Source organism: Onychostruthus taczanowskii, unplaced genomic scaffold (genome assembly GCF_017590055.1).
Source record: "Onychostruthus taczanowskii isolate IOZ18803 unplaced genomic scaffold, ASM1759005v1 scaffold24, whole genome shotgun sequence".
Lineage (NCBI taxonomy): Eukaryota > Metazoa > Chordata > Aves > Passeriformes > Passeridae > Onychostruthus > Onychostruthus taczanowskii.
Window position 1 is genome coordinate 3,701,239 of NW_024499684.1, and position 26,424 is coordinate 3,727,662.

The 26,424-nt window shown below is 41.0% G+C and overlaps 1 protein-coding gene across 5 annotated transcripts in view; it reads right to left on the reverse strand.

Annotated features, from left to right (window-relative positions):
• MECOM (MDS1 and EVI1 complex locus) overlaps window positions 1-26,424 on the reverse strand; it is a 326,734-nt gene that overhangs the window by 155,597 nt on the left and 144,713 nt on the right. For all 5 annotated transcript variants that reach the window (XM_041405843.1, XM_041405838.1, XM_041405839.1 and 2 more), the window contains exon 2: window positions 25,627-25,976. In XM_041405843.1, the coding sequence (XP_041261777.1) occupies window positions 25,627-25,976 (350 nt within the window). The remainder of the gene's footprint in view (window positions 1-25,626; window positions 25,977-26,424) is intronic.

The following is a 26,424-nucleotide window of genomic DNA, read 5'->3' on the forward strand; positions in this document are numbered from 1 at the left end:
GTTGCTGTAAGAGAGCAAAGTTCCACCCTCATTTTCCAAGAAGAGAATTCCAAATTCTAGGCAATTTGCCCAGTCATGCATTTTATACAAAGTGCCACTGGAAAACATTTTGTGCCATCCCAAATCACTTTTCCCTGGGATGGTTTTAACACAGCACCAGCCTTAAGCTCTCATGAAATGAAGGCTTGCCCAGTGTGTGTGACCCACCCAGCTGTCCCCCCCCATCTGAGCAGTTTGCTGTTCCCCTGTAGGTGACAATCAGCAGCCACCAGGGAGCAGCTGGAATTCCAGTGAATTCCCCCCTACTCCCAGCCAGGTGCAGGAACCCATCCCTCCACAAAAATCTTGTAATAACATTTCCTGAGTGCAACCTGGGGAGAACAGTATGAAGTCATAGAGGTAGTATTACCTCTAAAATGTGTGAAATATTGATAAGGGCCATATTTCTTCATCACATTAAAAAATAAAAAAAAAAAAAAAAAAAAAAAAAAAAAAAAAAAAAAAAAAAGAGAAAGAGAAATCCCACCAAGAGGTACCTCACTAGTTAACTGGATAACCACATCCCAAGGTACAAAGTGTGAAGCTCTCAAAAAACCCCAGTTTTCTATACATTGTAGAGAGACACGTGCATAACATCAGAGGTCAGTTTGCCATGGCTTAGAAGGAGCTCCATCAAACGTACATTTAATTTCCTTAGCAGTTTGTTGACATTGACTATTTCTGTCTCAATTAAGTGACTGACCAGACGGTTTTGCCATAGAGATGGGCAGTGGATGGGAATGAACTCTGACCCATTTAAATTAAGTCTAATATTTATTGTTCCAGGCCAACAATGGTCTGGGGAAGCACTGCCTTTGACCTGCTGGGTACATACAATCGTGTACATAAAGGAGCTATACAAAATAGAGCCTGGATTGTTTAAACGATAAGCCAGTTCCTCTGAGGTTAGGGATTCACATCATGGAAGATTAAATCTTAGATAGATTTTATCTGTAGATAAGAAAAGAAACTTAGTGAAAAAAATGCATAAATTAGACTCAATAAGGGTAACTATGAAGATACATGTAATTTTTATCAGTTCTTCAATAGGGAGAATTAACTTGGCCTTGATCCCACCTTTATTTTATTATCCATCTCCTACTGAAAGCATTTAGAAGAAAATAATCCTTTCTTGCTCTTTTCTTTGGTTAAACAGGCAATAAAATTGGCATTTTCATGCATGCACACTGGACCTTTGCTTGCTGCAAAAACCCTCTTAATTACTGGAAGCAAACAGGTAACGCTGGACACAAACAGCAGAATCCCAAGTCTGACACTGGTCTGGAGGGGCTTTTTTTCTCCTCTTGGCTCACACGCTGTGAGCCACAAGGCAAACTGCAGAGAACCTATAATGCTATACTAAATCTTTGCAATGCTGCATTTCTCATGGTCACAATAAGTTTGATAAGATTAGAAATAAATCGGCCTGTGGTACCTGTGCACCATCAAAGAACACAAAATGGCTCCGCTTTACATTGGTACTAAAAAATATTAAATAAATTCCGCTGACCTAATTTTTTAATGTTCTCATAGCTGGCATTACATATGTATACACACACAGGCACATTTTTCACATATTTAACCAGTAATAACTTTTATCACCACAATTTTGCTATTGATTGCTTCTCTAACGGTGAAATGCATCACAAACAGAAATGAATGAAGCTGTCGGGAAGAAAGTTCCATAGTAGCTTTACTGTCAGTTCCCATCATAAATAACCATGACATCATATGAGTCTTATCTACGGGTTGCTCTTACTGATCAATGGCATCACTCTAGTAGTGTAAATAGCTTCTAATGTCCCATCTTCCACCTTCAAATAGATTCTGATTATTTATGATGGCTGTTAGGTTACAAGTCTGAGCTGCGGTTTGGATTTATTTTCTACTTACAGCTGCTGTGGATTTCAGGTTAGATAGGATTATTTTTTAGTTAAGATGATGAAATGGGATAGACTTGTCATGGAGCCTAGAAAAGCCTTCATCTCATTTACTCTCTGTAGCAATTTGACTGTGAATCCAAAGACCTTAAAGGCTTTTCATTAAATAATTCAGAATGTTAAAACAGAGAGTGCTGGTTACTTTTGCCAGGTTCAGAGCAGCCTAATCAATTTACAGTTAAAAAGAAAAGGAATAATATTTTTCCTTGTTACTAAACTACAAAGTTTCATTATGTGCAGAACTGTATAGCACAGCCTTACAAAATTGTCATGAAAATATAACAGCCAACAGAAAAATCTGCTTGTCAGCTTTTCCCATGGTGATCATGAAAAAACTAATGATGTTTTACTCACTCACTCAACAAAAACTATTCACCCCCAGGCTAGTCGATATTTGGAAGGATGATATAATCTCTATATTTCTTATGATAATGAAAGTCATGTCTGCCTGAATACAGAGCTCTAGACATTTATTTTATTTTTAATATCTATTGCATTCTCATACCCCAAAAATGGATCTTGTAATTGAGAACTGGGACACGCAGAAAAACAGCACATTGAGAAAAAAATGCACATAGGTTCCCACTTGCTACAACAGATTAGGGGGGGGTCAATGGCACATTAACTAATTCATTATTCAAATTTCCAGAGTCAAGATCCTCTCTTGTATTACATTTAGCAAGTGCACCATGTTGAGAGGCATCCTTGAGAGAATGGGTCATTTTTTCCCAGCATCAACAATAATTAATAAATGGTTAGTGTTGTCCAGCACACTTCTCTAAAGAAAACACCCTAATGACACTGAGAGGGAAATCAATAAAGACAAAAATGCAGCAGTGATAAATATTCTTCTACTCTTATCCTTTGGTGACCTTCTGAAGGGCTTCAGATTTAAAGACTCATCCCACTACAGTCTTTTATTCCCCTCTTTACCATAATTCATCGGTTAATATGTAACTCTGAGCTGATTACAACTTATCTGTAAACGTCTTTTGTGCAACAGCAGTGCACAAGCCCCTCAATGGAACAGACCAGGCACATTTTTTCAGCTCTCCTTATGGCAATTTATATGCGAGTAATAAAAAACTCATGATGGTATTTGGTGTGATAACTGGACAACGCAAAGACCTTTGGGTTTGGCCTGAAAGAATCCAAAACACGCTCCAATCTTTGTATCTGGGTGACAAGCACTTATTTTTTCATCCAGTATTTCCTCCTTAAGATTGTTCTGTTTGGTGAAGAGCTGTTGTGCTCAGAGCAGCGCACACCTCCGAGCGCTACTTTGCCTCGATTAAAGAGTAACCACAGCACCAGAGGTCACCTGGAAATGGAAAGTCTTTAAAACACGCCAGCAAAATCACTGTCTGGGCTGGAGGCTTTCAAAAGACAGTTTAGTAATTACCAATAAAACCCTGATGGCACCTTTCCAGTCTCTACTATTGTTTGAGCTCACAGAAGCACGCGGCCATACCATCGTTTTCACGCACCCGCTCTCCCACCCGTGGCACTTTCCCCCTTTTTTCTTTCCCAATGCAATAATCTGTTTCTTATGCCTTAGGTGAAGTTAAAGCCTCGGCAGGGAGAAGGAGGGAATGTGGCTGCTGGGCACTGACAATGGCTGTTTTGTCACCGCCAGGCGCTGGTGGCCATCGGGAAGCGTGGACGAGTCCAGCGCTCGATGCCAGGGTGGATGATTTATTGCCTGAGTGTCTTCGGTGGCAATTGGACCCCTTCCCGCTGTCACTCAAGCCTTGCAAAGATTTGGTCCTAAAGAAGAGGTTCTCCCTGGTCTAAAGAGATTACAATGCTTGTCATAAAGTGTCTTTTAGTGGAGGGAAATGGGTATGAAAATGGGTAAAGAAAGGAAACAATTGGAAGAGGAGAGAAGATGGATGTTCTGTAACCTTTTCTCAGAGACCCGTTTCTCCTTCTTTTTCTCCTGTCTTTAGCAGCTTTTTGTTTTGGCTGATGACAATGCGTAATAGCCTGATAAATTGATTTTGTGAGTCCCCTTTCTCATCTCTTGAGAAGACACTAACTCGTTGGGACTTCAGAGGGCTCTCAGAGGCAGGAGACAACAATTAGTTTGTTGGGGATGTCAGAAAGGAGCTTCAAAGTTTTGCCAGGAAAAATCCTTTCTGACAGATCAGTGCTGACAACGTTGGCAGCTGCTAGGAAAAGTGGAGCTGGAAACTCCCTCTGACTCTCAGGAGCAGGGAAAAATTGCAGGACATTAACTCTGTACAGTGGGTTGAGCACTGGTGCTGTTGCTTTTCACTGAAGCATGTATGGCAATGACTAAAGCTTTCCACAGGATTAAAGAAGATTAAGAAACATTTAAAATCAAATTTTTTCTAGGCTTTTGGTCGTTTGGTTTCTTTTGTTTTTTACAAAACCTTAATACATAACCTTTAAAAATTTTCACAAAATCAAAAAAGGACGTCATAGCAAGACATGCTTCTGCGGGGCTGAAATAGGTGGTCTTGATATTTGTTTTACAAACTTGTCCTAGAAACACTGGTCTATGTTTTAAAAGTGAAACTTCAAAATGCTCAAATTTTTTTTGCCTCTTGAAAAACCGAGAAAATCCTTCATGACTTTCTGAAAGCACTCACACATCGGTTGTGCAAAACCAGTTGCATCGAGGTACGTTTGTGTGCCTCCCAGTACAGGAAACCTCACAGAAGAGCTCTGCTTATAAAACCTCCTGAATTCAGCATATTTCTAAGATTTCTAAGCCTGGAAATAAAAATATCAGCCATTTCCTTAAGGGAGAAGCACAGGTCAGTCCAGGCTTGCTGAAAAGAAGCCACTAGAACCAGTTTGTTGACAGATCACAGATCCAGAGGAAAGCTGCGCTTCACAGGTTTTGGGGAGGAGGATCTGACACCGAAACCTGGCAAAGGCTTTGTGAACTTCCACAAAAGAAGCTGAAGACAATTAGTCTCTATTAAATTGATAGGGTCACGTTACACAATACAACTGCATTCCAGGAGAAGGGCATTGCACATGTTGATATGGGCTCTGGCACATCTGCTGGTTCCCTGATATATGTTAGGAGACACAAATATTTATGTTCTATTTCACCACAGTTAATATGGAGTTTTGCTGTTAAGTGGATGCCTGATATTGTCCTTCTTGGTAAATTTTCAAATAAACACATACACTCCCCAGACTCCCCTGTGCCATGATTTTACTGGAGATCTCAAAGAGGCAGAAGTAGCTTTCCTTGAAAAATTTTGAGGAAAGATAAACTCTCAACACCAATACACCTATGTGACAAATCAGTAAAAAATTGTTTTACAAACTTCAGAAATCTTTTATTTCTATCATCCTAAACCATACATATATTTGATACAGGTTGGTACCTATACACCTTATTGCTTCCTCTGTTTATTTCCTTGATAAACTTCAGTGAGCTGGGAATAAACCACATCCTGTCGGAACTGATCCTGCACAAAGAAAGCGTCCACTGAACAAAACTTATCTGAAAAGAAAGAGGAGGGATGAAGTCTGTGGATAAGGAACTAAACCAGACCTTTCAAACCCAGGGAGAAAAGGGCACGCTGCACATTCAGTAGTTACAGCCAATTTCATGAGAGTATAAATTGCTTTGCCGAAAATCTCTTTAGGTGCATTAATGCTGTGGTAAAGACACAGCTCTGGAGTAATAATTGCACAGTCATTTGCTGGCTTTTAAAATCACATCAGTCCAAATAATATCACCCAGGGTTATACATCCTGCTAGAAGCAGTCTATTAATATCACACACAACATAGATTCAACAGATCTTGACTAAAGCCTAGATTATTGGAAAGGTGACACAAGTCTGGTGTGAGAGCTGCAGACAAAGTTGGGCCCAGCAGACATTTCTCAGTCCATTTCCTGCTTCGAGCTGTTACTGGGAGGTGAAAAAGAATCAGGGTATGGGGGAAAAAATGCCCTTCGAGTGGGAGAGAAAATATGGGTTTTTTTCTTTCAAAGATACACTAGAACTCCATCAGGCTATTAATCAAACAGATAAAACTGGCACTTCAGTCCCTGATGCTGACAGAACTCTGTGCAGTAACAAAACCTTCTCAACACACCAGGAGACTCTTAAAATTCAAGCACTCTCAAACTTAGCAGCACCCCTGAGAGCTACAAATTGAGAGAAATTAATTCTGTGCCTCTGCACCCCTCATTACCAGGAGAGCTGAAGTAGGTCAAATGCAAGTTAATCTCTTAAATTCCACTTTTGTACATGGATGTTAAAGCAGCCATTACTTTTGCACTGGCAAATGTCTCCAGGCTAAAGTGCAGAACTTTAATAAACTATAACAGGTTGGTATTGAATATAATTCCAGGTAAATGCCTGAATTTTTTTTTAAACATTTTAGCGTTGTGCTCTGAAATGCCCACCTCATGCATCACTGCAACAAGCATGTCTGAAAGGTTTAGCTGCACCTAAATGACTATTTGTGATAAACACTTCATTCTTTTGGAATTAGTAAATGTGCATTAATGTTAAACAACTCATTTTTTTCACGTGAAACATGAAACAGCAATGCCAAACTAAAGACAATGCCAGGAGAGAGGCAAACATGTCTTAAAGCAAAGAAGTCCTTGCTGAATGATGCAATAACACACATAGCAATGCCTATCTCAAGAGATGTCTAGAAAACTTTACCTGTTCCAGCCCTCATTTCAGTACACATTATACAAAGGTGATCAGATGTGGATTTATAAGTGAGCAGATACCTTTGGATTCTTTACTGACAAAACCCACCATGACTGTATTTTTATTTTCATTTTTTTTACAGGTGCATCGGTCCTGAGAGCTCAGCTTTTAAACTGCTTTCCTAAGGAGCACACCATCATGGGTAGAAACACAAAAAGCTGGTGCTATTCCTGTTAAAACCAGTGGCAAAACTGCCTTTCCAGTCTGTGTAAATGCCTCTACACAAGATGTCATGTTCATCTCAGACAGTGACTCAAATGGAATTGTGATTTTTTTAGGTCATATACTCCATCAGACCTTGCACACAACTCCTGCTGATGCCAAAGGGAATTGCATGCGTGGGAAGAGCTTGATAGATTTTCTACAGTGGCTTCCCTTCTCCTGGTAATTCACCCATGGGTGATGTCCCTGCTGACAGTAGCAATTCCATGAAAAACAATATATTCCTGTCCCAAGCATTCCAGACTTACATTATAAACCTTGGAGAGAGTCACATATCTTCAGGTCAAAGCCATAGCTCAGTATGGGCTGGCCTTTGCACATTTCTCCCTGCTCCTAACAGATCTTCAGAAAACACCCTGATTGTCAGAAATTTTGGCTAATTATCTCCAGTTCCAGCCTAAGTTCAGTAGATATCTACAGATGGTGGAGAGCTGACAAAGAGAATAGTCAACCAGCAAAATAAGGAAAGGGAGGGAGGGAGGGAAAGAAAGGAGGGAAGGAGGGAAGGAGGGAAGGAAGGAGGGAAGGAAGGAGGGAAGGAAGGAGGGAAGGAACTACAGAAGAGGATTTTTATGTTGTGATAAGTACTGGTAGCGCTTTTTGAAATATTGTTTAATGACTGCAATAAAGTAATGCTGAAAATCTGCTTCTACATACAGCCTGCACATGCATGGGGAGCCATAGATTTATTGCCATGATCATGTGTTAGACAGTTGTGTTGATTCCTCCATATCTTCAGAAGCAAGTAATAATGACAATTTTTGGAGGTAATAAAATTTCCTGTGTCTCTCGCATTAATGTGTTTCTATCACTGACTTCTTAGACGCATTTGGAAGCAATCAAGTCCTTATTTTAAGGAGCCTTAAGATAAGGTATCTGTGAGCTCTGCACTTGGGGTAATTGATCACATTTGTTTCCTGTACGAAGGTTTGACTCCTCTTTGCCTTAAACTTGGCATGTTTCTCATTACCCCATGCCTTGTTAGCCCAGTAGAAATGTTCTGCCGTGGTGAGTGAAAACAGGACGATACTATTACACAGCACATCTAATGAGGGATGGCAGCCCTTCCCCATCTCCAGGACCCTCAGCACCCAGAATCTGCTCCACAGAGCCCCCCGAGGGAAACAGGGACATGCTGCTCTCCTGGCCACTCCAGCAGCACTTTGGCCTCCAGGCTGCAGTCCTACATGGTGGTTGTGCTTCAGGAAGGGACCACAAACTCCAGAAAAAGATAGGAAGTGCACTCAGTCTGTTTTTCCTTCTGATGATAAAAGCGTCAGCTTTAAATTCAGGAAGCATCTTTTCCTTAGTTGTGAATTGCCACATGGTAGCACTTGACTGCAAGGGGGTTTTTAAGTTCACAGTACAACAGGGTTTACTTAAAAAGAGCCCTGCTATTCACAGAGCATTTAAAAAAAAAAAAAAAAAAAAAAAAAGCCATTAAACTTTTAAACTTGCTCACAACCAAAGGAAAAAATTAGGTTTTTTCATGGTCTGCCTTTACATTGGGTTTATTATGTTGGAGTGGATCATACCCTGCTTACGTTAAAGGAAAGTCATGGCACTGCATCTACTTTTACCAGCAGAGAATTTGTCCTCATTTATTTTGATTGAAAAACTGCTGTTATGTTACATTGTAAACGGACTGGTCCTGTTGCATGAAAAATGTGCAGCGCTGTATTTTTAATTTCCTCTCCTTTGCATTCCTTCTCCCCCTTTCCTACTAACAGTCGAAACAAGAAAACTTGAGCATTTACCAGAAAGACAGAGAAGCAACTTTCCCTCTAAACTCAAAGCCATGTTTGTACATGAACCAGCGGGGAGGATTTTAATCAGGCCTTGCTGGCTCCAAGAAATCACCTACGGACAGCACAAAACTGCTGCAGGAAGAGAGGCTGGGAGGAGGCAGGCTTTAGGGGCATTTCATTTGACTTGCTATAGACTTGTTTCTTGTAATATCTCATTTAAAGAGCCAGGGAGTTTTTACCTACTGAGAAAATAGCCTGTAACAGCCTTTAAAATTCCTGCAGCTGGCCAGGTTTGGTAATCCAAGGTAAAAGTCTCTTGCCACTAAGGGATCTGCAGTGCTTTCACTGAGTGTTCTTATATTCAAAAACTAATGCTGAAGTTATTATTAGCAACACTATCTTCATCTCACTGAAGTTAATATTCAGAGTTGGCTACCACTGAAATATTTCAGTTTAGCAGAAAGCAAATACTTCATTAGGGAAATGTTAAACCCAGCGAGGGATCATTACCAAGTTTAATTGATGGTAAAAAAAATAAAACTACTAAGTGGGAAAGAAAATCCTGTACTCCTAGTGAAAATAGATCTCACCAAGAAATGAAACATTTCTGGCTGTTTCTCCTTTGAATCCCCTTCTTTTCTAAATATGCTTTTCATGCTGTATCTCTGCAGCTCACTGTAATCTGCCTAATTTGTTCCCATGCTCTTTCTGGGCTGTCTTTCCTCTCTGACCATCTTGAGAACTTCACACATTGTCAACCTATCATAGGTGAAAGCTTTTGAAGATCTACTACTTTTCTCCAAGCCTAATAAGGTCAGCGACCTTTCAAGCTCTACTATTTCCTTTTCTATCATTAGCCTGATACGGGCATCAGCTACCTCTCAATTTTCTTCATCTCTTCAATGCCTCACTTCTTCCTTTGGACACTGTCTAATTGGGAACTTAATTTCCTCTTCCCTGATGGAGTTTTTGATAATAGAGAGATCCTATTCACCCCTGAAAGACAGAGCAGCACCACGATTTCCTGCTCAGAGGTGTCTTCAGGTATGTTAATTAATTTTCATGGTGCCGGCTCTGCCACAAAACCACAAAGAGCAGCAGCTCCTGTAGGAAATCCACCCGTGGGGAGCAGTCCTGCCCAAACTCAGCCAGGCTGAGCTTGGAGAGAAGGGTTGCAATCATGGAAGTAGGCAAGGATGAGGCTTTGATGCCCTGCAGAGCCATTTTGCATTTCTGAGTTAGTACTGGCTTCTCTGTGGAAAAGGCACCAACTTCTACCAGCTTTAGGGAGACTTTGTCACATTCCCATTTCCCAGATCCACTGTGCTCCAGGAGAGGATCTGCCCCTACCCTATAGCCACGTGCCACAGCCATGACCTGCCCACTTTTCCTGCACAAAAACCACTGAGCACCTCAGTCACACGAAGGCAAAAAAGAGTCTGGGAGGAGCCCAGTATTTTTCTTTTCCAGAAGTGAAATTTTTAAAGTAATTCCAAAAAGTGCCCACTTTTTTTTTTTTTTCCATAAGCAATTATGGGCAAGGGAAATGCATTCTGTGGGAAAATCTTCATGCTAATTTAAAAGCAAAATGCTGTCCAAATAAACAGCCTTTCACCTCTTGCTACATTATTAAGGAAATTTATGACTTGTTCAGTTTTCTTTAGCACTTTTACTGCATTTTTCTTTCCACAGAGTCACTGACTGCTTTGCCATGAGCCGTGCCCTTCCTCCCCAGCCAGGGCATGTGCCAGGGCTGCTCTGCCATCCTTAAGGCACTGAGAAATTTTTGGTAGGAAACCTGTAACACATCTATGCCCGCCTCTGTTGGCTTGCATAGCAAGTGCTGGGAGCAGAGCTGTGCTGGGGTTCCTGGCCTTGCTTCAGGAGGATACTTGGCAGCATCTAGCATGTCTGTCTGGGAAATTTGGGCAGTTTCTGCCCAGTGCTTGATGAGAGAGATGCCAGAGCTGCTCTAGAGATGCAGAGCTGGCAGAGACAAGGACACAGCGCAGGGCAAATGCTCCCACACTGCCACCCTGGGACAAGGAGACAAGAAACAGGAGATTGACTTGGGAATTCCCTCCCCTTCTCCCCATCAGTGCCTCTTTTCTCAGGGGTTGGTTGTTTTGTTTTGGGTTTTTGTTTTATTTTTGGGTTTTGGGGTTTTTTTTTTGTTTGTTTTTTGTTTGGTTTTTTTTTGTTTGTTGTAAACACAAAAACATCTATTAAAAAAACCAAAACCAAACCAGCAAAGCCTGCAGCCTGCTTGTCTTGTGCTAGGGACAGTTCTGAGGCCAAACTGCACAATATTGGGGCAGAAGACAAACACAAGGTTTCCATTCCCCTCGTACTGATCCTCTCTTGGTCATTCCCAGTCTCTTCTCTGACTTAACCCAACACAAGACCCCAAGTCCCCAGCAGAAAGCATCACCTCCTGCTGTCAGCACAGCCCCTCCACGCTGGGAGGAAGGGGATGCCACGGGCTTGGGCTCTGGAGTGGGACTGGGGCACCCAGGGTCCCTGCCTCACTCACCCCAGGGTCCCCTGGGGTGCCCAGTGCTGGGCAGACCCCTCCCCATACTCAACCTGCCCTCGTGCCTGGCAAAAAGCTTGCTCAAAAGTGGCAAGTGCAGTGGGGATTTCTTATTCCAATATTTTCTTTTTGAAAGCCTCAAAAATTTAGAGGCGAGACTCCCCCCAATCCCTCACCAGCACCAAGGCATTCCTTTCCCTCTTGCACACCTATATCTCAAAATGACCACATTCCCACTCAAATTTTAAAATTTATCTACAAAGTTTCCTATTAATCTTTTACCACTGGACTAAAACACTCCCTTCCCCAGTGTCAAAACAGAAACAACCACGAGACCGTGTGGTGCATCCAGGAATGTTTTGTGCCCCTGTGTTTGTGAATTTTTTTCCTTCCTTTCTTAAGCCAGGGTTTGAGATTTGAGTTATTCTGCAAACAAGACCCAAGAGAGACACAATTAGACTCCCCTGGAGACTGACCCCTTATAGTGCCCACCTGTAGCCGGACCCAGATAGCATCCCAGTGCAATGAATTAGCACTCTAAGCTGATTAGAGCAGCTCTGCACAACTCTATTTTATTGACACAATGAAGAGAGGACAGAAAAGGGCCTGAAATGAGAAAATCATTTCCATGCTGACTGAATTAAAAGAACAAAAGAGCTCCTTGCAGTTGCAGCATTCAATTTGTCAGAAAAAAAGGAAGCCACTTAATGGATCACAATAGATCTGAGCAGACAGATGAAATTTAAAACTTCGGCATGAGTGCGATTACCAGCTAAACATATTCTCAATCATTTCCTCCATATGCATAATTTAGTTGGATTGTTTACTTCGAGGGTTTGTTAGGGGGAGTTTTTTGCAAAACCACTATGTGAGATGTTATCTCCTAAGTGTCTTTGCATCCCATTTTTCCCAGCCCGGAAGGTTGTTGTGTTGGCCGGTAATACATTTTGTTGTAACACAAATTGCACTAAATTGTGGCTGCCTACGTTTGCCTTTCTCCCCTGCCTCTAGAAGTAAATTAATATTTCCAGTGTATGGAAACAAATAATGCAAGATCATCTTATTCCAAAGCAGACCTAAATTGATTATAAATCACATGCATTATTCTGCTCTGCTTCCAGGAGAACAAACATACTGCAACTCCTATTCTAGCAAAATATATTAGTTTGTGCCACTATAAACAGCCTTCTCATTAAATTTAGGCTTAAGCTAACAGTAATAAGACAAGAATACAGACTATTAAGGGGTTTCTCTGAATGATATATATAATTACTTACAAAAGAGATATGCAATTTACTTTAGCATTTTCAAATCAAAATCTACTAACCCGTAGAAGGAAATATACCTTTAAAATAAAGCTGTGAAACAAATTGAAAACATCAGTATTTTAGGCTCCCTGTCCTCTAATTATGTAAAAACTTGAATCTGAGTCTGTCCTAATTCAAAAGGGAAAATCAATTGCATCTGTAAAAATATTTGACTTTCCCAGATTATATTTATATTTTCTACATAATGAAGTATTAAAAGAAGAAAACGGCAAGCACAGTCCTGCAAGTATATTGGCATATAAATAACATCACCTCCCTGCATATTCCTTGAAAGCTAAATATTTTGGGTTATGGAGAAGGGAGCCCTTTCTTTTTCTACAACAAATTTTAAAATCTTATATCTTGTTACAATATTTACAAATCAAATATCTCTTGCAGACTCAAAATTCAAAACAAAAGTCATTTTCTGAGCCTCATTATGACTTCAGAGCATCTGAATTCAGAGCATTTGCACTGATTTGCCCTGACATATATTTTTATTTTTCTGAGCATGTTTTAATCAGTTCACTTGATGTCCTTTTTACTATTCAGCTTGCAATTTTACCAGCTTGTTTGCATCTAATTTTGAGGTTTAAAAAAACCCCAAAAAACAGTAAAGGAATTATAATTGCTTATAACTCCCCTGTTTTGAAGCTGATACCCTGCTAAAGAGAAAACCAAGCTGAGCACGGGCAAGGTTTACTTCTGCTGGCTGCTATTACTGATTTGCCTAAGCACTTCACAGGGGTAAATACCCAAATCATTCAGGGAATGACTGACACACTCTGACATGTGGTTAACAGCCTTACCCTGTGCTTTGCCTCTACAAATCTCACTGATGCCAACATAACCTTCCAAATATTTCAGATAATCATTTTCCCCCTACTCTTAAAAAAACTTTTACAGACACGTCTGAACCATTCAAAGGATCCCTGACTGGAAAGGTTACTGTAACCATTTATTTTTTCATCCTTTATTTTTTTTTAACCTCCCAACTGATTGAGCTAAGAGTTTTTTACATATATATAGATATAAAATAAATTAAAATAAATATATATTTTCATGTCTGTATAGAAATAAATATATTTTAATATATTTATATAAATATCTATTACAATATATATGTATGAAATAAAAAATATATATTACAATAATTTTTAAAGGCCATGCATGAAGCTTGGGGATATTTTAGCAAACTCAACGTAGTGTAACTTTGCTGACAGCCTGTCACATTTCACTGACTGTCTGTCTGGGATCCTGCGATAACATCTGCATTCACTCAGGGCGAGAGCTTACCCTAAGACAAAAAAGTGGGTCCTGCCACATAATGCTCCATCATTCTGTCAGTTCTGACATGGCATCTGAATTTTTTTGAATCACTAAACACTTTTGGGACTCTGGTCCTTATTATCTTTCCTTAGTTTCTATACTCGCTCGGCAATGCTGAAAAATGTAAAATGTGCAAACAAGGTAGTGGACGGCTCGGGCTTTTTGTCGTCTAATCCTCAGCCCCTCATTCATGCTCACTGTTAATCTCTTAAGACATTATAAAACTGTTAGACAAAGAAATGTGAATACCTCTGCTTCTAAGCAGAATGGGAGGAAACCAAGGAAAATCTGGATCATGCTAAGCTTTTCTTTTCACCACAAAAATGGTAACTTAAACCTGTTGCATCAAATTATTTATAATTCCCAACACTAAGGCTGGGGTGTTTTTTTTCTTCCTCAGCATTGCAGAGCGAGCCTGGCAATATCACAGGAGGAGGAACGGTACCACTGAGCCTTTCCAAACACATCAAATGTGCAAGTTACACACAAAAAAAAGAAATTCTACAAAGCCCATGAGAATATGGGCAAATTGGGTTTTAATCCCTGTGCTGCTTTTTGCTCAGCATGGCACAGGGCTCATCATGCTGTCAGGGCTGCTGGAGACCACTTTGGGGGATTTCTGTGCTGCAGAAGGAGCAGGGGCTGGGGTTTGCTGGTGGGGATGCTGGATGGGACAAGGCGCGGGTGCCTCCAGGCTGGCTGAAGCTTTCCTGCCTGGATGGGACCAGGGCCCCATTTCACATTAATCCAGCTCTGTTTGGAGCCGTCTGCTATTTCAGGTCATCATTTCACTCCTCCTGACTCCCACTGCTGCGGGGGTATTAGCATGGGGACAAAAGCTGCTCAAGCACCTATTCTAAACCCTTTCAAACTCAAACCCACTAAAAAATCACACCCAAAAATGATACTCTTGCAATCAGCTAAATTTTATTCAGGAATGCTGGGGCTGAAAACCAGAATTTTCATTTTCTACTTCTGCATTGTTGTCATGGGTGGTGGGATCAGATAGTCCAGTCTTAAAATTGCTCCAGAAGCACAAAAGTATTAGAATGCAAATGCCAAACAAGTCACTCTCCCTGAGCTAAATACCTACCACGAGGGTTTCTTTACTCACAGAAGCTTCTGTTAAAGTCATAATCTTCAAATAATTATTTAAACTATTGTGAAATCTGCCTAAAACATGTTTTATTCATCTCTGTTTGCATTAGTGTGAGGGAAAAGAGCTTTAATGAGGGAAGTTGAGATGTTGCCTTTTTTGCAACAATGCCAGCCATCAAATTGGTGAGATGACTTGAGAAAATCAGCTTTTGAAAGGGAATAATGAGAGTCCACACTGGTAGGGATTGAGCTGCTCTGCTAAGGTTGGAACTGGTGATATTTCAAGCAGGGGGAAGTGTTTGTGGGAAGCAATGAGCAAACAGTGTCCACAACAGGGAGAAAGCCCCAATCTTGAATGAACTGAGACACCAAAATCTTGACATAAGGAGAGCTGAGGAAGGAAAAGATGCAGTAGAAAACTAAAATATATGCAGCCACTAAAAGACAATCAGAGCTGGTTAGCAAACCACGTGCACAGCCAGTGCTGGAGGCAGTTATGGCACTGACCTGCTGGAAAATAAATTGAGGAAGATGAGGACCAGATATAAAGGGCAGGGATAGATGGGACATACAAAAGATCGGAAGAAGCTGAGAAGAAGGATGTTCTTCACAAGACTGAACAAGGATTCCTGCTGACTCCAAGGTTTTGGGATAATGTGGAGAACAGCAGCACCAGTTATGAGAGGAGGAGAACAGGGAGAAGGAAGTAAAGAGAAGTGCACAGCCCAGGGTCAGCAGGTAGATGAAAACACAATTTGAGACCACAGATCTACAAGCAAATAATAAAATGCCTCTTCACACAGTCTTAACTGGGGGGAAATGGTAAAATACTGTTCTCTGTGCAACAGAGGTGTGTATCAAAGGCAAGGCATTGAGCACATTGCTGCTCACCTTGGCTATCAACACCATTTTGCTCTGCATGCACAGAGGGTTTGGTAGGGTCATTTCTGGGTTTAGCATTCAAGAGAGAAAAATTGTTTTCCCTCCTCCTTGTTAGCTGCTCATTTGTCTGCCTACACATGAACATATTCCAAACAGGAAGATGCCAAGTTAAGACTGGAAAGCAAAATCACTTTTTCTATATTCACACGCAAATTTTGCCTTATTTGAAGGTTATCCCCAAATCAATACTTACAGTTTACTTTTATAGAATCTTTTCTGTAAATGCAATAATGCTGAAGCTTTCCCATCCCCAAACTTCCATTTTCCCCTCCAGGAGAGCTTTACCTTTTTTTTTTTTTTGCACAAAATCAACATTACTACCACAGTTTTTAAATACCTCAACCACAAACCTCTTTGAAAACATTAATATCCAGATTTATTTTTTAGTAAAACACCCGCATAACAAATAGCCACATTTTTGGAAAGCCCATTTGGCCATGTGAGGCTGTTTCAAGAAGACAGGAGGGCGCTGAAGGCTCCTTTTGGAAACCCTGAGCAGCTCCACACCAGGGCTCCAGCTCAGCCCACTCTGTGCCTGTTGCCAATACACTTCATCAAGTTAAGACTAAGAACAACACTTTGGGAAACCCACTATACACCAGAGCCCCCTTACACCATAGGCTTCACCTGATGAAATGTTATGCTTTTTGTGGGCTCTTTTACATCTTTCCACACTAAACGCGAGGTCTGTGCTTTAAAATGAAGGGCCACTTAACATTTGTATTTCTTTCCCAAATTAATGAGTATTGTATGTACCAAAGGTAGCACAATCACCTAAAGTCAGGCAGGATTGTGACAACCTCTGTCCTCACTCCTGTGCATGCCACCTACCATTCAGCCAGGAAATATGAGGGCTGTCACGACAATAAAGCTCTACATTAATCCTCTCTGGGGTAGAAATACCCTATTAGCCAACTGCTGTTTTCTGGTTTTATTTCTAAATAAGTATACTTTTTTATTTACCCGATGAACATATCCTAATCTGCAGGCTCTAGCAAACAAAATTTGGGCATTTATTTTGTTTTTCAGGTTTTGTGATGTCTTCACTAGACCAAACACCCGGATTGCAATGTTATTGTTAAACATCAAACCTCAGTGCTGTGTCCTCTGCAGAGCATGTGTTCATCTGGGTTAATAAGCATCTTGCCATACCCCAACTCCTGTGTTCATTTGCTTCTGTTTAATGACGACCATCTCCTCCTGCCCACATGTATGCTCGTCTCTCCACTGCTTGTTGAGCCATCAAGACACACCTTTGTTTCATTTAGTATGCAATTTTCACCTCTGACCCAAGAAACTAGTCTTAGGCTTCCTAACTTCCTAACTTTATTGCCTGTTAATAGACTGCTGGCTCTCTTTTCAGCAGTCATAGAAATGGTGGAGAGACATTTAATTGAAAAGAGGGACAAAGCTAGAGCCTGAAAGGCAAAGTCAGTAGGGTTTAAACAAAAAAAAAAAAAAAAAATAATATGTTTGAGGAGGTTTGGATATTCTTTACAAGTTCGTGGCTCTTTACACAAATAAGAAAGACATCATTGATTTAATTATCTTCCCGGGGAACAATGGTGTAATACCCTGAATGGTGCTAAATGATTGATCTGGTAATTCATCTTCTGCTAACAGCTATCTATGCATTTTGTTTCTCTCCAGCCCTCAGCCCGATGACATTAGCAGCAATGTCACGGAGCAGTGCTGGGCTTTCATAAAACACCCACAGATGCTCTTTCCTGCCAGTGTTTAGGGACACATGGTTATAATTTTGTCTGTATTTCTTTGTCGTAGATTACTTTTCACTACATCTGTTCAATTAAAACAGAAAAAAGAAAGACACAGCTAGAGCCCATCAGCTTTATATCAGAAGAAGCCTGTTAATGAAATAGGGAGATTTAATTTTGTAGGTGTTCTGATGGGTGCGAGATGCCTTTATGTTTTTTCAGAAGTTCTGTTTGGTGAATAGTTAGGAAAGGACATTATTACAGCATAAGGATATTATTGTACACAGAAAGGCATTATTAAAAGTGATTTATTGTCCCATGTTAGGAAACTTATAGGAAAAGTCTGATAATATATTAAACTTGTTTATTATGGACTTCATATAATTTTTGAATAATGCTGCTTTTTCTTTTGACAAGAGCAATAAACTCTACTGATATAGACATACGTTGATTATCCCAAGTCAACTGTGTTGCTTAAAGAAACATGCCCAAACAATCAGCTTCTGACAGCTGCATCTCTTGTTATTTACAATAGCCATCACAGTAATAACTCACCATTTCTATATTAATAAGGCAGTGAAATTTATTATGATGGTATTGAAAAGTTATTAAGTACTGCATCCCAAGTGACAAAGTACCACAGCACTGTCACTATCCAAAAGCAGTTGCCCATCCATCACAAAGCTTTCCAGATGGTCCTGCATCTTTATCGCTCCCAGGTTGGTGACATCACCTGTTCACCCACTCAAAATTGATGATGAAAGCAAACAGATCTATCTTACTTACATTTACCAAATCAATTTAATTTTACAGGCCGTGGCTTAGTGACATATTGACTGTTTTCCTTAATGGCATCTACTGTACTTAATGCAAAGAACTCATCTCTGAATCCTGCCTTGCATAATGTGGCATTTCATAATAAATTTTTTATAACGTATTTATTTAATGGGAAGAATTATGATTGTTTGTCAGTTCTATTAGATGAAATTATTATTCTCTTCAGTTTAATTTTTTTTTCTGATGTTGTCTTTCTTAATGACTAAATTAAATTTACCCATTTTGTCTTTTAAAGGGATGTCTGGCATGTCTCACTTATTTTTATTTGTAATTTGATAATCTCAAATCTACTCCAGTGGCAGCTTTTTTCTCTATTAATTGAATGCTCTTACCTGCTTGGACAGAATGTTACTGAACTCAAAAGCTACCTTGGTCATGTTTAAATAAATAAAAATCTCTTTGCTCTGAAGAGAAATACAAATTCCTGAAACATCCTCTCGGTTCTGCTCTGAAGAAGGTAACAAAACTTCCTTCTCCCCTTCCTACTTCTAAGTCCACTTGACCCTTATGGTTTCACTCTGCTTCCTTCAGGAGCTAATGCTCCTCCTGATTAAATTAAAACCTCAGTGGCTTTGTGGGCAATACACACACAGACCTACAGAGAGGTTTCTGTGGCTTTAGACTCTGCCACGAAATGTGTGATTTCCTGCCCTCAAGGTCAAGGACATGGTGGAGCATCCACTGTGGCTGGAGAAAGAGTCAATTCCACACAACCCATTCTGGGTTTTGTTGGGACAAAAGCTTTTGTGAGACTTTCCAGCTGTGCCACACCAACAGCTGCTCAGCCTCCTGCACTGGCTGAAAGCCTTTTCCTGAGGCTGTTGCCACGTTGACCTTGGGTTGGCTCAGAGCCTCACCAGATCCCCTGAGCACAGTGCCAGAGCTGGCTCAGGATGGGGGTGAGCAGCACCTCCCTTCCAAAAACCGCTGCAGCCTCTCAGCTCCCTTGTGTGATATCAGTCTGAAGGTTTTCTGAGATCAGCTCTCCTGGCCAGCTGAGGAGGGAGCTTTGGTGCTCCCCTCCCAGCAAGCAGCAGCTTTGTCTGACCAAGGGAAAGTTGTGGTCTTTGCCCAAAAAAACAAAGCACCACATCCCACCAACCTCATGCAAGACTCTGCTAAATCATATTAATCAAAGAATTAGAGGAATTGAAGGGTGGAGGAGAAGGGAATAGTAAAGAAAAACAACAGAGACTAATGCTGAATGATCCCACTTGTCCTCAGCATCTTCCACCCACACAAAAACCCAAAGGACCAACAGCTCCCCTTTGCTGTCAATACATTTAATTCAAACTGAATGACAAGTCCACCTGCTTGTATCTTGCTATTCAAGGACCTAATATTTGCTCATTTGCAATTATAAACTGTGTGTTCTGCAGGCAGGGAGAAAGCTGGTGATAAGCCCAGGGAGCTGGCTGGAGTATGGTGCTGACATCCACTGCGAGGGCAGGGCTCTGCTCACGATGCAGCATCTGCCTGCCTCGCTGCGCCCGTGTCTGACTCAGGCACAGCCTCACCACGAGACCCAGATGCAAACAGCAGAAGAATTCAGACTGGTAACACTTGCAGCAATGTCCCTTTAGTGCACAGCTCTGGAGGAGCTGTCTGAAGCACCTTCGTGCACGCTCAGCCCAGGCAGGACACACGGCATGAACTCTGTCCCGTGCGCGCCGAACACCGCGTCCCTTACAGAGAGCTTAACACGGCAGCTAAGCACGTGCTGAACTCAAACACCTGGGTAATCCTGTTGATGATAAGCTCGTGCCTAAGTGCTTTATTGGACCCCGGCCAGAGTGCTCTATGCCTTGCAAAGCTGAGCTCCAAATGGGATAAAGCATCACCTATGCGCTGAAGACAAGGTAAGGATGTCACCCCCACCTGCAGCTGCCAGGAGTGGATGATCTGTTGATCTGGGGGAGAACACGCTCTGCAAGGCTAGATTGGTCTTGTATTGATCAAAAAGCAGCCCCACCTCCCACTACAAAACAAGTCATTCCTTTTTTATTCCAAATAACAGAATAGCTCACATCCTTGTTTCTGGTTTTGCTTCAGTAATAATTTTGTGAAAATCCCTGGAGTCTCTACGCTGCTGCAATCCATATGAAAGGAGAAAACCTAGGCAAGGAATCTGTATTAAACTCCCCTGCTTTCCAACCACCTGGCTGAGTGTGGTGCTGTTTTGCATATTAATGCTGTTGAAAACAATTCAAGAAAAAGCAAAGATTTGGACTGTAAAAGTCACAGACCAGTGGCAGTGTGAAAGTGTCAAACAACAGCAGAAAATCAAGGGTTTTATTGTTTAACACTAAGACATACTCCCTATCCCAAAGAAAAATATTCACAAGTGATGGAGTCTTTGTTCTTCTATTTTTCTTTTTGAAAAAAATATTATCTACTGCTCTTTCCCAGAGTGATTTTCCTGACTACAAGGGAGTTATTTCCCTCAGTACTGTCACTGTTTATTAAGAATAGCTTAACTCGAGTTTTAAGATGTGTGAATTTCACGGGAAGTTATTCAGAAGACTTTTCACTCTGTTTTTATTAAAAACAAAACAAACAAGAAAAAAAATGCTGCTTTCAGCATTCTGGCATCGATTTTTCCAAAGGACCCAAAAACAGGGACTAACATCTGTACATAGGAATTGGTTGGTAACTGCCACTGATTACAGTATAAATCTTTGGATGCTAAGAAAACCAAGCTATTGGTTTAGATGCTACAACCCAGATATGTGAGCATGTAGATTAGATTTCGTCTCTAAAAGCCTATTTTTTTTGACATATTATTTAATTTTTATAGCGATATATGGTACACCTAAACCCCAGAATCTTGAATAAATTTAATTTTTAAAACTGCCAAAAGAAAGAAAAAGAGTGCAGAGTTAAAGCTTCAGACTACAACCATTCCAGTCCCTACAAAACAGTGGGAAGCTTGTACTCCAGAACAATTTTTAGGAAGCTGTGTAGTTTTCTCAAAGGACTCACATGAAAAATGTTAGAGGAGACATAAATAAATAGCCAAATGGCCTCCTAATTTCCATTTAGAAGTAATAGCATCAGCTCAAGCATACTCTACCAAATATGAGTTGTTTTTCAGCCTCCCTGGCATGACAGGAAAATATACTCTGCTCTATAAACAGATTATATGCTGCTTTATAAAGCTCTAAAATATTTTTTTTTACTTCTGTGACAGGTTTGATTTATTAGAGTTTATTGCTCCTGGTTTTGCCCTCCTAGTAAAGAAATAAAAGTTTAGGATCAAAAGAGCAGTGAAGAATTTGTTCTTATGAATGAGACTTTGAGTTTGCTGGAGCAGCAAGAGACCTGATTTGGGATGTTGGCTGTCCTCTGGTCCAAGGTAGGTGCGTGTGCTTTGGCGACCTACTCAAAGCCTTGCTTTGAAATCCTCTCCCAGTTGTTTTTCATAGCAGGGCATGAACCACGATGAAATCACTAAATTTGCGTTCCCTTGCTTTTGTTTAAAAAAAATTACTGCCATCCCTTAAAAGCTTGTTTTCTTTGTTGATTAAGCAGCAGTCAATTTTCCCTTTTCAAACAAGCACCGAGCAACAGCCTCCCGACCCCCTCGGATATTCGGGCTGCCGGCAAATACTAAAACCCCCGTGACAAACTGCAAAAAAGCTCGACCTTTCCCCTTGTCCGGTGACCCCCTGTTCGATTTGTACTCCAGCTAACCAATACCTGATTAGATAATGCTCAACTCCAGCCTCACAAAATGAGATAAAATTCAAATTTATGGCTTTTCATTTAAACTGATCTACAGCACTCTAATCATGACCCAAGCGCGACTATATCACAACAAATTCTTTTTGTCCCAGAGTGTGTTTTATGGCTGAACTGGATAAATGGACACAATAGACATTGTTTTCTTGGGCTTGCTCTGACAGAACTCTGTGTTGATCCCATAGGGAGCCTTGCTATAGGGGAATGTAGGAACAGGCTCCATGAAATTCCTCAGCCTGATGCAGAAAATTTTTCTTTATCATCAACTGCCTGGCTGCAGAATTCAACAGCAGCAGTTCCCTCAGCTTCCACTTCTCTTCCAGACTAATCCCAGTATGAACTCAGATGTATATCAGCCACAAAAACTGGAAGTCAGAAGTATCCCACAGCTGGAAACACCCAAAACTATGACAAGCTTCTGCAAAGGAAAGAAATGTCTTTTTCAAAAATGTAGTTACAGTCCAAATATGTGTGTAATTGTAAACTCTTCTCTCCAAGTTGAATGTAGGGTTTTTGGTTAAATTTTATATGTAAGATTTTAGACTATCTAGCAATACTAAACAGTTGCAAAAACCGAGCAAATTTTTCAGAACAAAATGGGTAATATGTGCAACATCAGAAAAAGGCTGAGGAAGATGTCCATCTCTCCATACAAAACTGTTTTAATGTTTGTTTTCCTCAAAAAACCCCCACTTTTGAATGTACACCATTGTACATTCAGTGTTCCAGCTTAAACTCAGATTAAATAAAAAGATTGCATTTTTATAAATAACTTAATCATCCTCTCTGCAATCACAGGGGAGTCTACTCAAGAGGTAAGTACACAAATAGTAGCAATGGTGCAAGCCCACTATGTATTTTTTGGAGCACTGCAGACAAGCAGTGAAGGAATGAGTATGCCTGGACACACCAAAACACTTTCTTGGCCTATGGGAGTAGAACCAACATGAGCAGGTTGGGACATCTTTCCTTCTGAAGTTACCAGCTGGCTTCTATAGCACCAAGAACTACCCCAGGAATTACAGGTAATCCAACTTGAGAGAGTATCATGTCACAATCTGCATCAATAGAATTCACTCATCAAACAAGTGGAAAGATTTTACAACCTCTTACACTACAAAGTCACTTAAAACCCACACCCAGCGCCACACAGAAAGTTTGGTTCTATCCTTCCTCCATTTAAGATTGAAAGGAAATTTCACCTTGATTACCAGCAACAGCAGAATGAATTCTCATTTGTTAACTGGCTTGTTGGCACCTGGCTGGACATACACCTTCTTTCTCAAAAGTGCCCATTTAAGCAGAAAACAACAGCACCAGAAAAGCTTAAAGACCATACTTAAACCTCAGTAATGATAGTTCTCCTCCCATCCCACAGTGCCTTTAGCACTGCCTGAGCCCGCACACCAGTATCAGCTTCTTTCCCTGTTTAATGTCCAAAGCATGGGCCCCAGGAAGTGGTGGATTCCTGAGGAGTGTGATGATGAGCATCTGGGGTGGAATGAGCATCACTGAAGTTCTCTCCAGCACTACCAGATTCCCCCACATCCCTCCTCTAGCCCCAGCCATCACTCTGTGCCATTTTACTCACTGTGCAAACTCTGCTAACCAGAATTTCTTTGTTTCTCTTCAACTACAGTAAATGTATTTAACCCACTTGTTGGAAAAAATATTCCATTTCAAGATCCTCTAAGCACCACATAATACTTCTGGGTGAGTGACCAAATGGCAGAGGGACTTGACTGTTGATTTTGTGTGATTTTGCTCCAACACTTTTCAATAGCTTGCCCCAGCTGTCCCAAATAAAATTCACTATTCAAATGGCACAAGTCCTGCAGCTTGAAAGGGATTCAGGCTGCCAGCTGGGCTTCCAGCACTATCAAGATATTAATTTCTTGTCTGAATATCACAGACCCCAAAATCTGAAATATTCCAAGCAGGAAAACCAGTCTCTAATATTGTAGCATATTGCCAGCATCTAAGGGTGTGAAAAGCTAGATGGGTTTCCCTTGGTCTTAGTGGGATTATCCTGTCCTATAGCATTTGATTGTCCAGTCTAAAATACCCTAATTTTGGAAAAATGTTAAACCTGCAAGTACAGCCATGTATCAACAGTTTTGCTTTAATTTCTGTTATCAATATTTGAGCTTAATTGTGGTGTGGTGAAAGGTCAAATTTTATGGTTTCCTGGTGCCTTTTCCAAATGATAAAGATTTCTCACTAACAATTATATTGCATCACAGTCTGTTAACTCAGTAGATTTCTGCCAAGTCTATGATTTCTCCTGACACTATTCTGTCACATTGTCACAGGTCTCACAAGAGTTTAAACAGCTGGATGGAAAGTTTGTAATGAACTCCCTGAGTTTTTATAGATAGTTAAGAGCAAATCAAGCTTCCATTTTCCACCGTATCTGCAGAAGGCTCTGCTCCACAACGAAGCTCCACTTTTCCTGGGAAAATGAACTCCCATCTCTCCAGAGGTCAGGCGTGCCCCTGGAGAGCCACGCAAACCCTGCATGGCTCTCCTTATCAGAAACCAAAGGAAACGTACAGATGGAAAGCAGAGATTGTGCTCTGTTCCTACAGCACATTGTTGAAACGATGAATAAAACCATGCAGGAACATTTGTTACATCATAACACAACAGCAGCACCACTTGATGTCTGAATCCCTGACCTGACCATGGACCAAGAAATCAGCCAGATCCTCAGTGATATCACAGTGAGGGAAATGCTGACCCTGAAGGCAGGGAAAGCAAGATCCAACACCTGTACTCACAAAAGAGTCCATGAGCTCCTTCAGGGAAAGGATTTCCCAAAGCATCAGCAGAAGTAACACGAACCACACCATTCCCATATGTGCTGGGTATGGCACTAGCATCCAAACCTACTTCACCAAATGAGTGGCAGAATTCCCATTAAGTAAAATGGAAGCAGGATCAACCCCCCAGCTTTTGAAGCCCCCTAGTAGCACAAAGTTGTTCAATAGCAAGTTTAGCCATACATCACTAAATTTAAGGGCTATTTTAATAATTGTTGACAGAAGGTGGCAATTCACAACGCTGAAAACAGCACCCAGTTTCATTTCAAACCTATAATGCAGTGATTTTGCAAATCCCTCACCCAGAGACATAATGCAGAACTATCCAAGACCTGATTAAAAACAGTATAGAAATGTTCCAACAGCATTTTTTCCTCACTTTCCTCAAAAGGATCATCACCTGCCAATATCCACCCAGATTTCAAGCATGAAGAACAATATTAATTTCTGACTCTTTTCTTTTTCAATTTACACTCACCTCCATCCAGAAAACTGCAAAAGGCCACAAAGCAGTTTGTGTACATAAATATGGTTTGGCTGCTGCAGAATAAGATTCAAATTCTGCAAATATTTCTGTGTTTATAGATAGACACACAAGAACTCAACAGACCGCAAGAATGTACAGCGTCTTACCTCCCAGCCGTAACTAGGATCTTTCAGGTGTGGCCGCTGCTCTCCTACAAAAGGGCCAAATTTTTCCCCTGCTTCAATCTTCCTTTTGGTCCATATCCCTAATCCTGCTCCAGGAATGTTGGATTCTCTCAGCTCAAACTCTGAAGGAATGGGAATGTCATCAGGAATGTATATTGGAGCCTTGTAAGGAGAGCTCTCCTTGGGTGTGAAAGCTTCGCTGGACGTCGCTGGAGAAGACGGCTCTTGGATGCTGATGGATGTTGGACACTGGACATTTGCAGCCTCTCCATCAGCTTCTGGCACTTCCCCCAAGGGAAGTTCTGGAAAGCTCTCATACAAACATTCGTCACCTGGAAATAAAGACAAACAGTAGGATTTGAAACACCCTGACAGGTTTTGCACATGAAACCCTTTCAGCCTGCACACGGAGTGGAAGGGGCAGTTTGGGAGACGCCACCAAATCCTGCAGCAGAGCCTCACCCTGGATGGAGCTGAGCCTTTTCTCTAGTGTAGGCCTGGGAGTAACACAGTGTTTCTGAATATTCCTGACATCAAAAGTGGTTTGCATCACTGAGCACAGGCGAGGGAATTGCACACAGATGTACAGGCACACCCCATTGTCCAGTTGGGTCTGGATACAGCACTGCACCCCGCACATGCTTTGAAATTACAATTGAAAGCCAGCATTACATGTTACAACTGAAATCTAAGAGAAGTGAAAAGCAGGAAAGCTTCACTGGTCTTGCAGAGAGACAGACTGAACCTAAAGTAGCCAAAATTAAGTTTGATGGCCTCCAA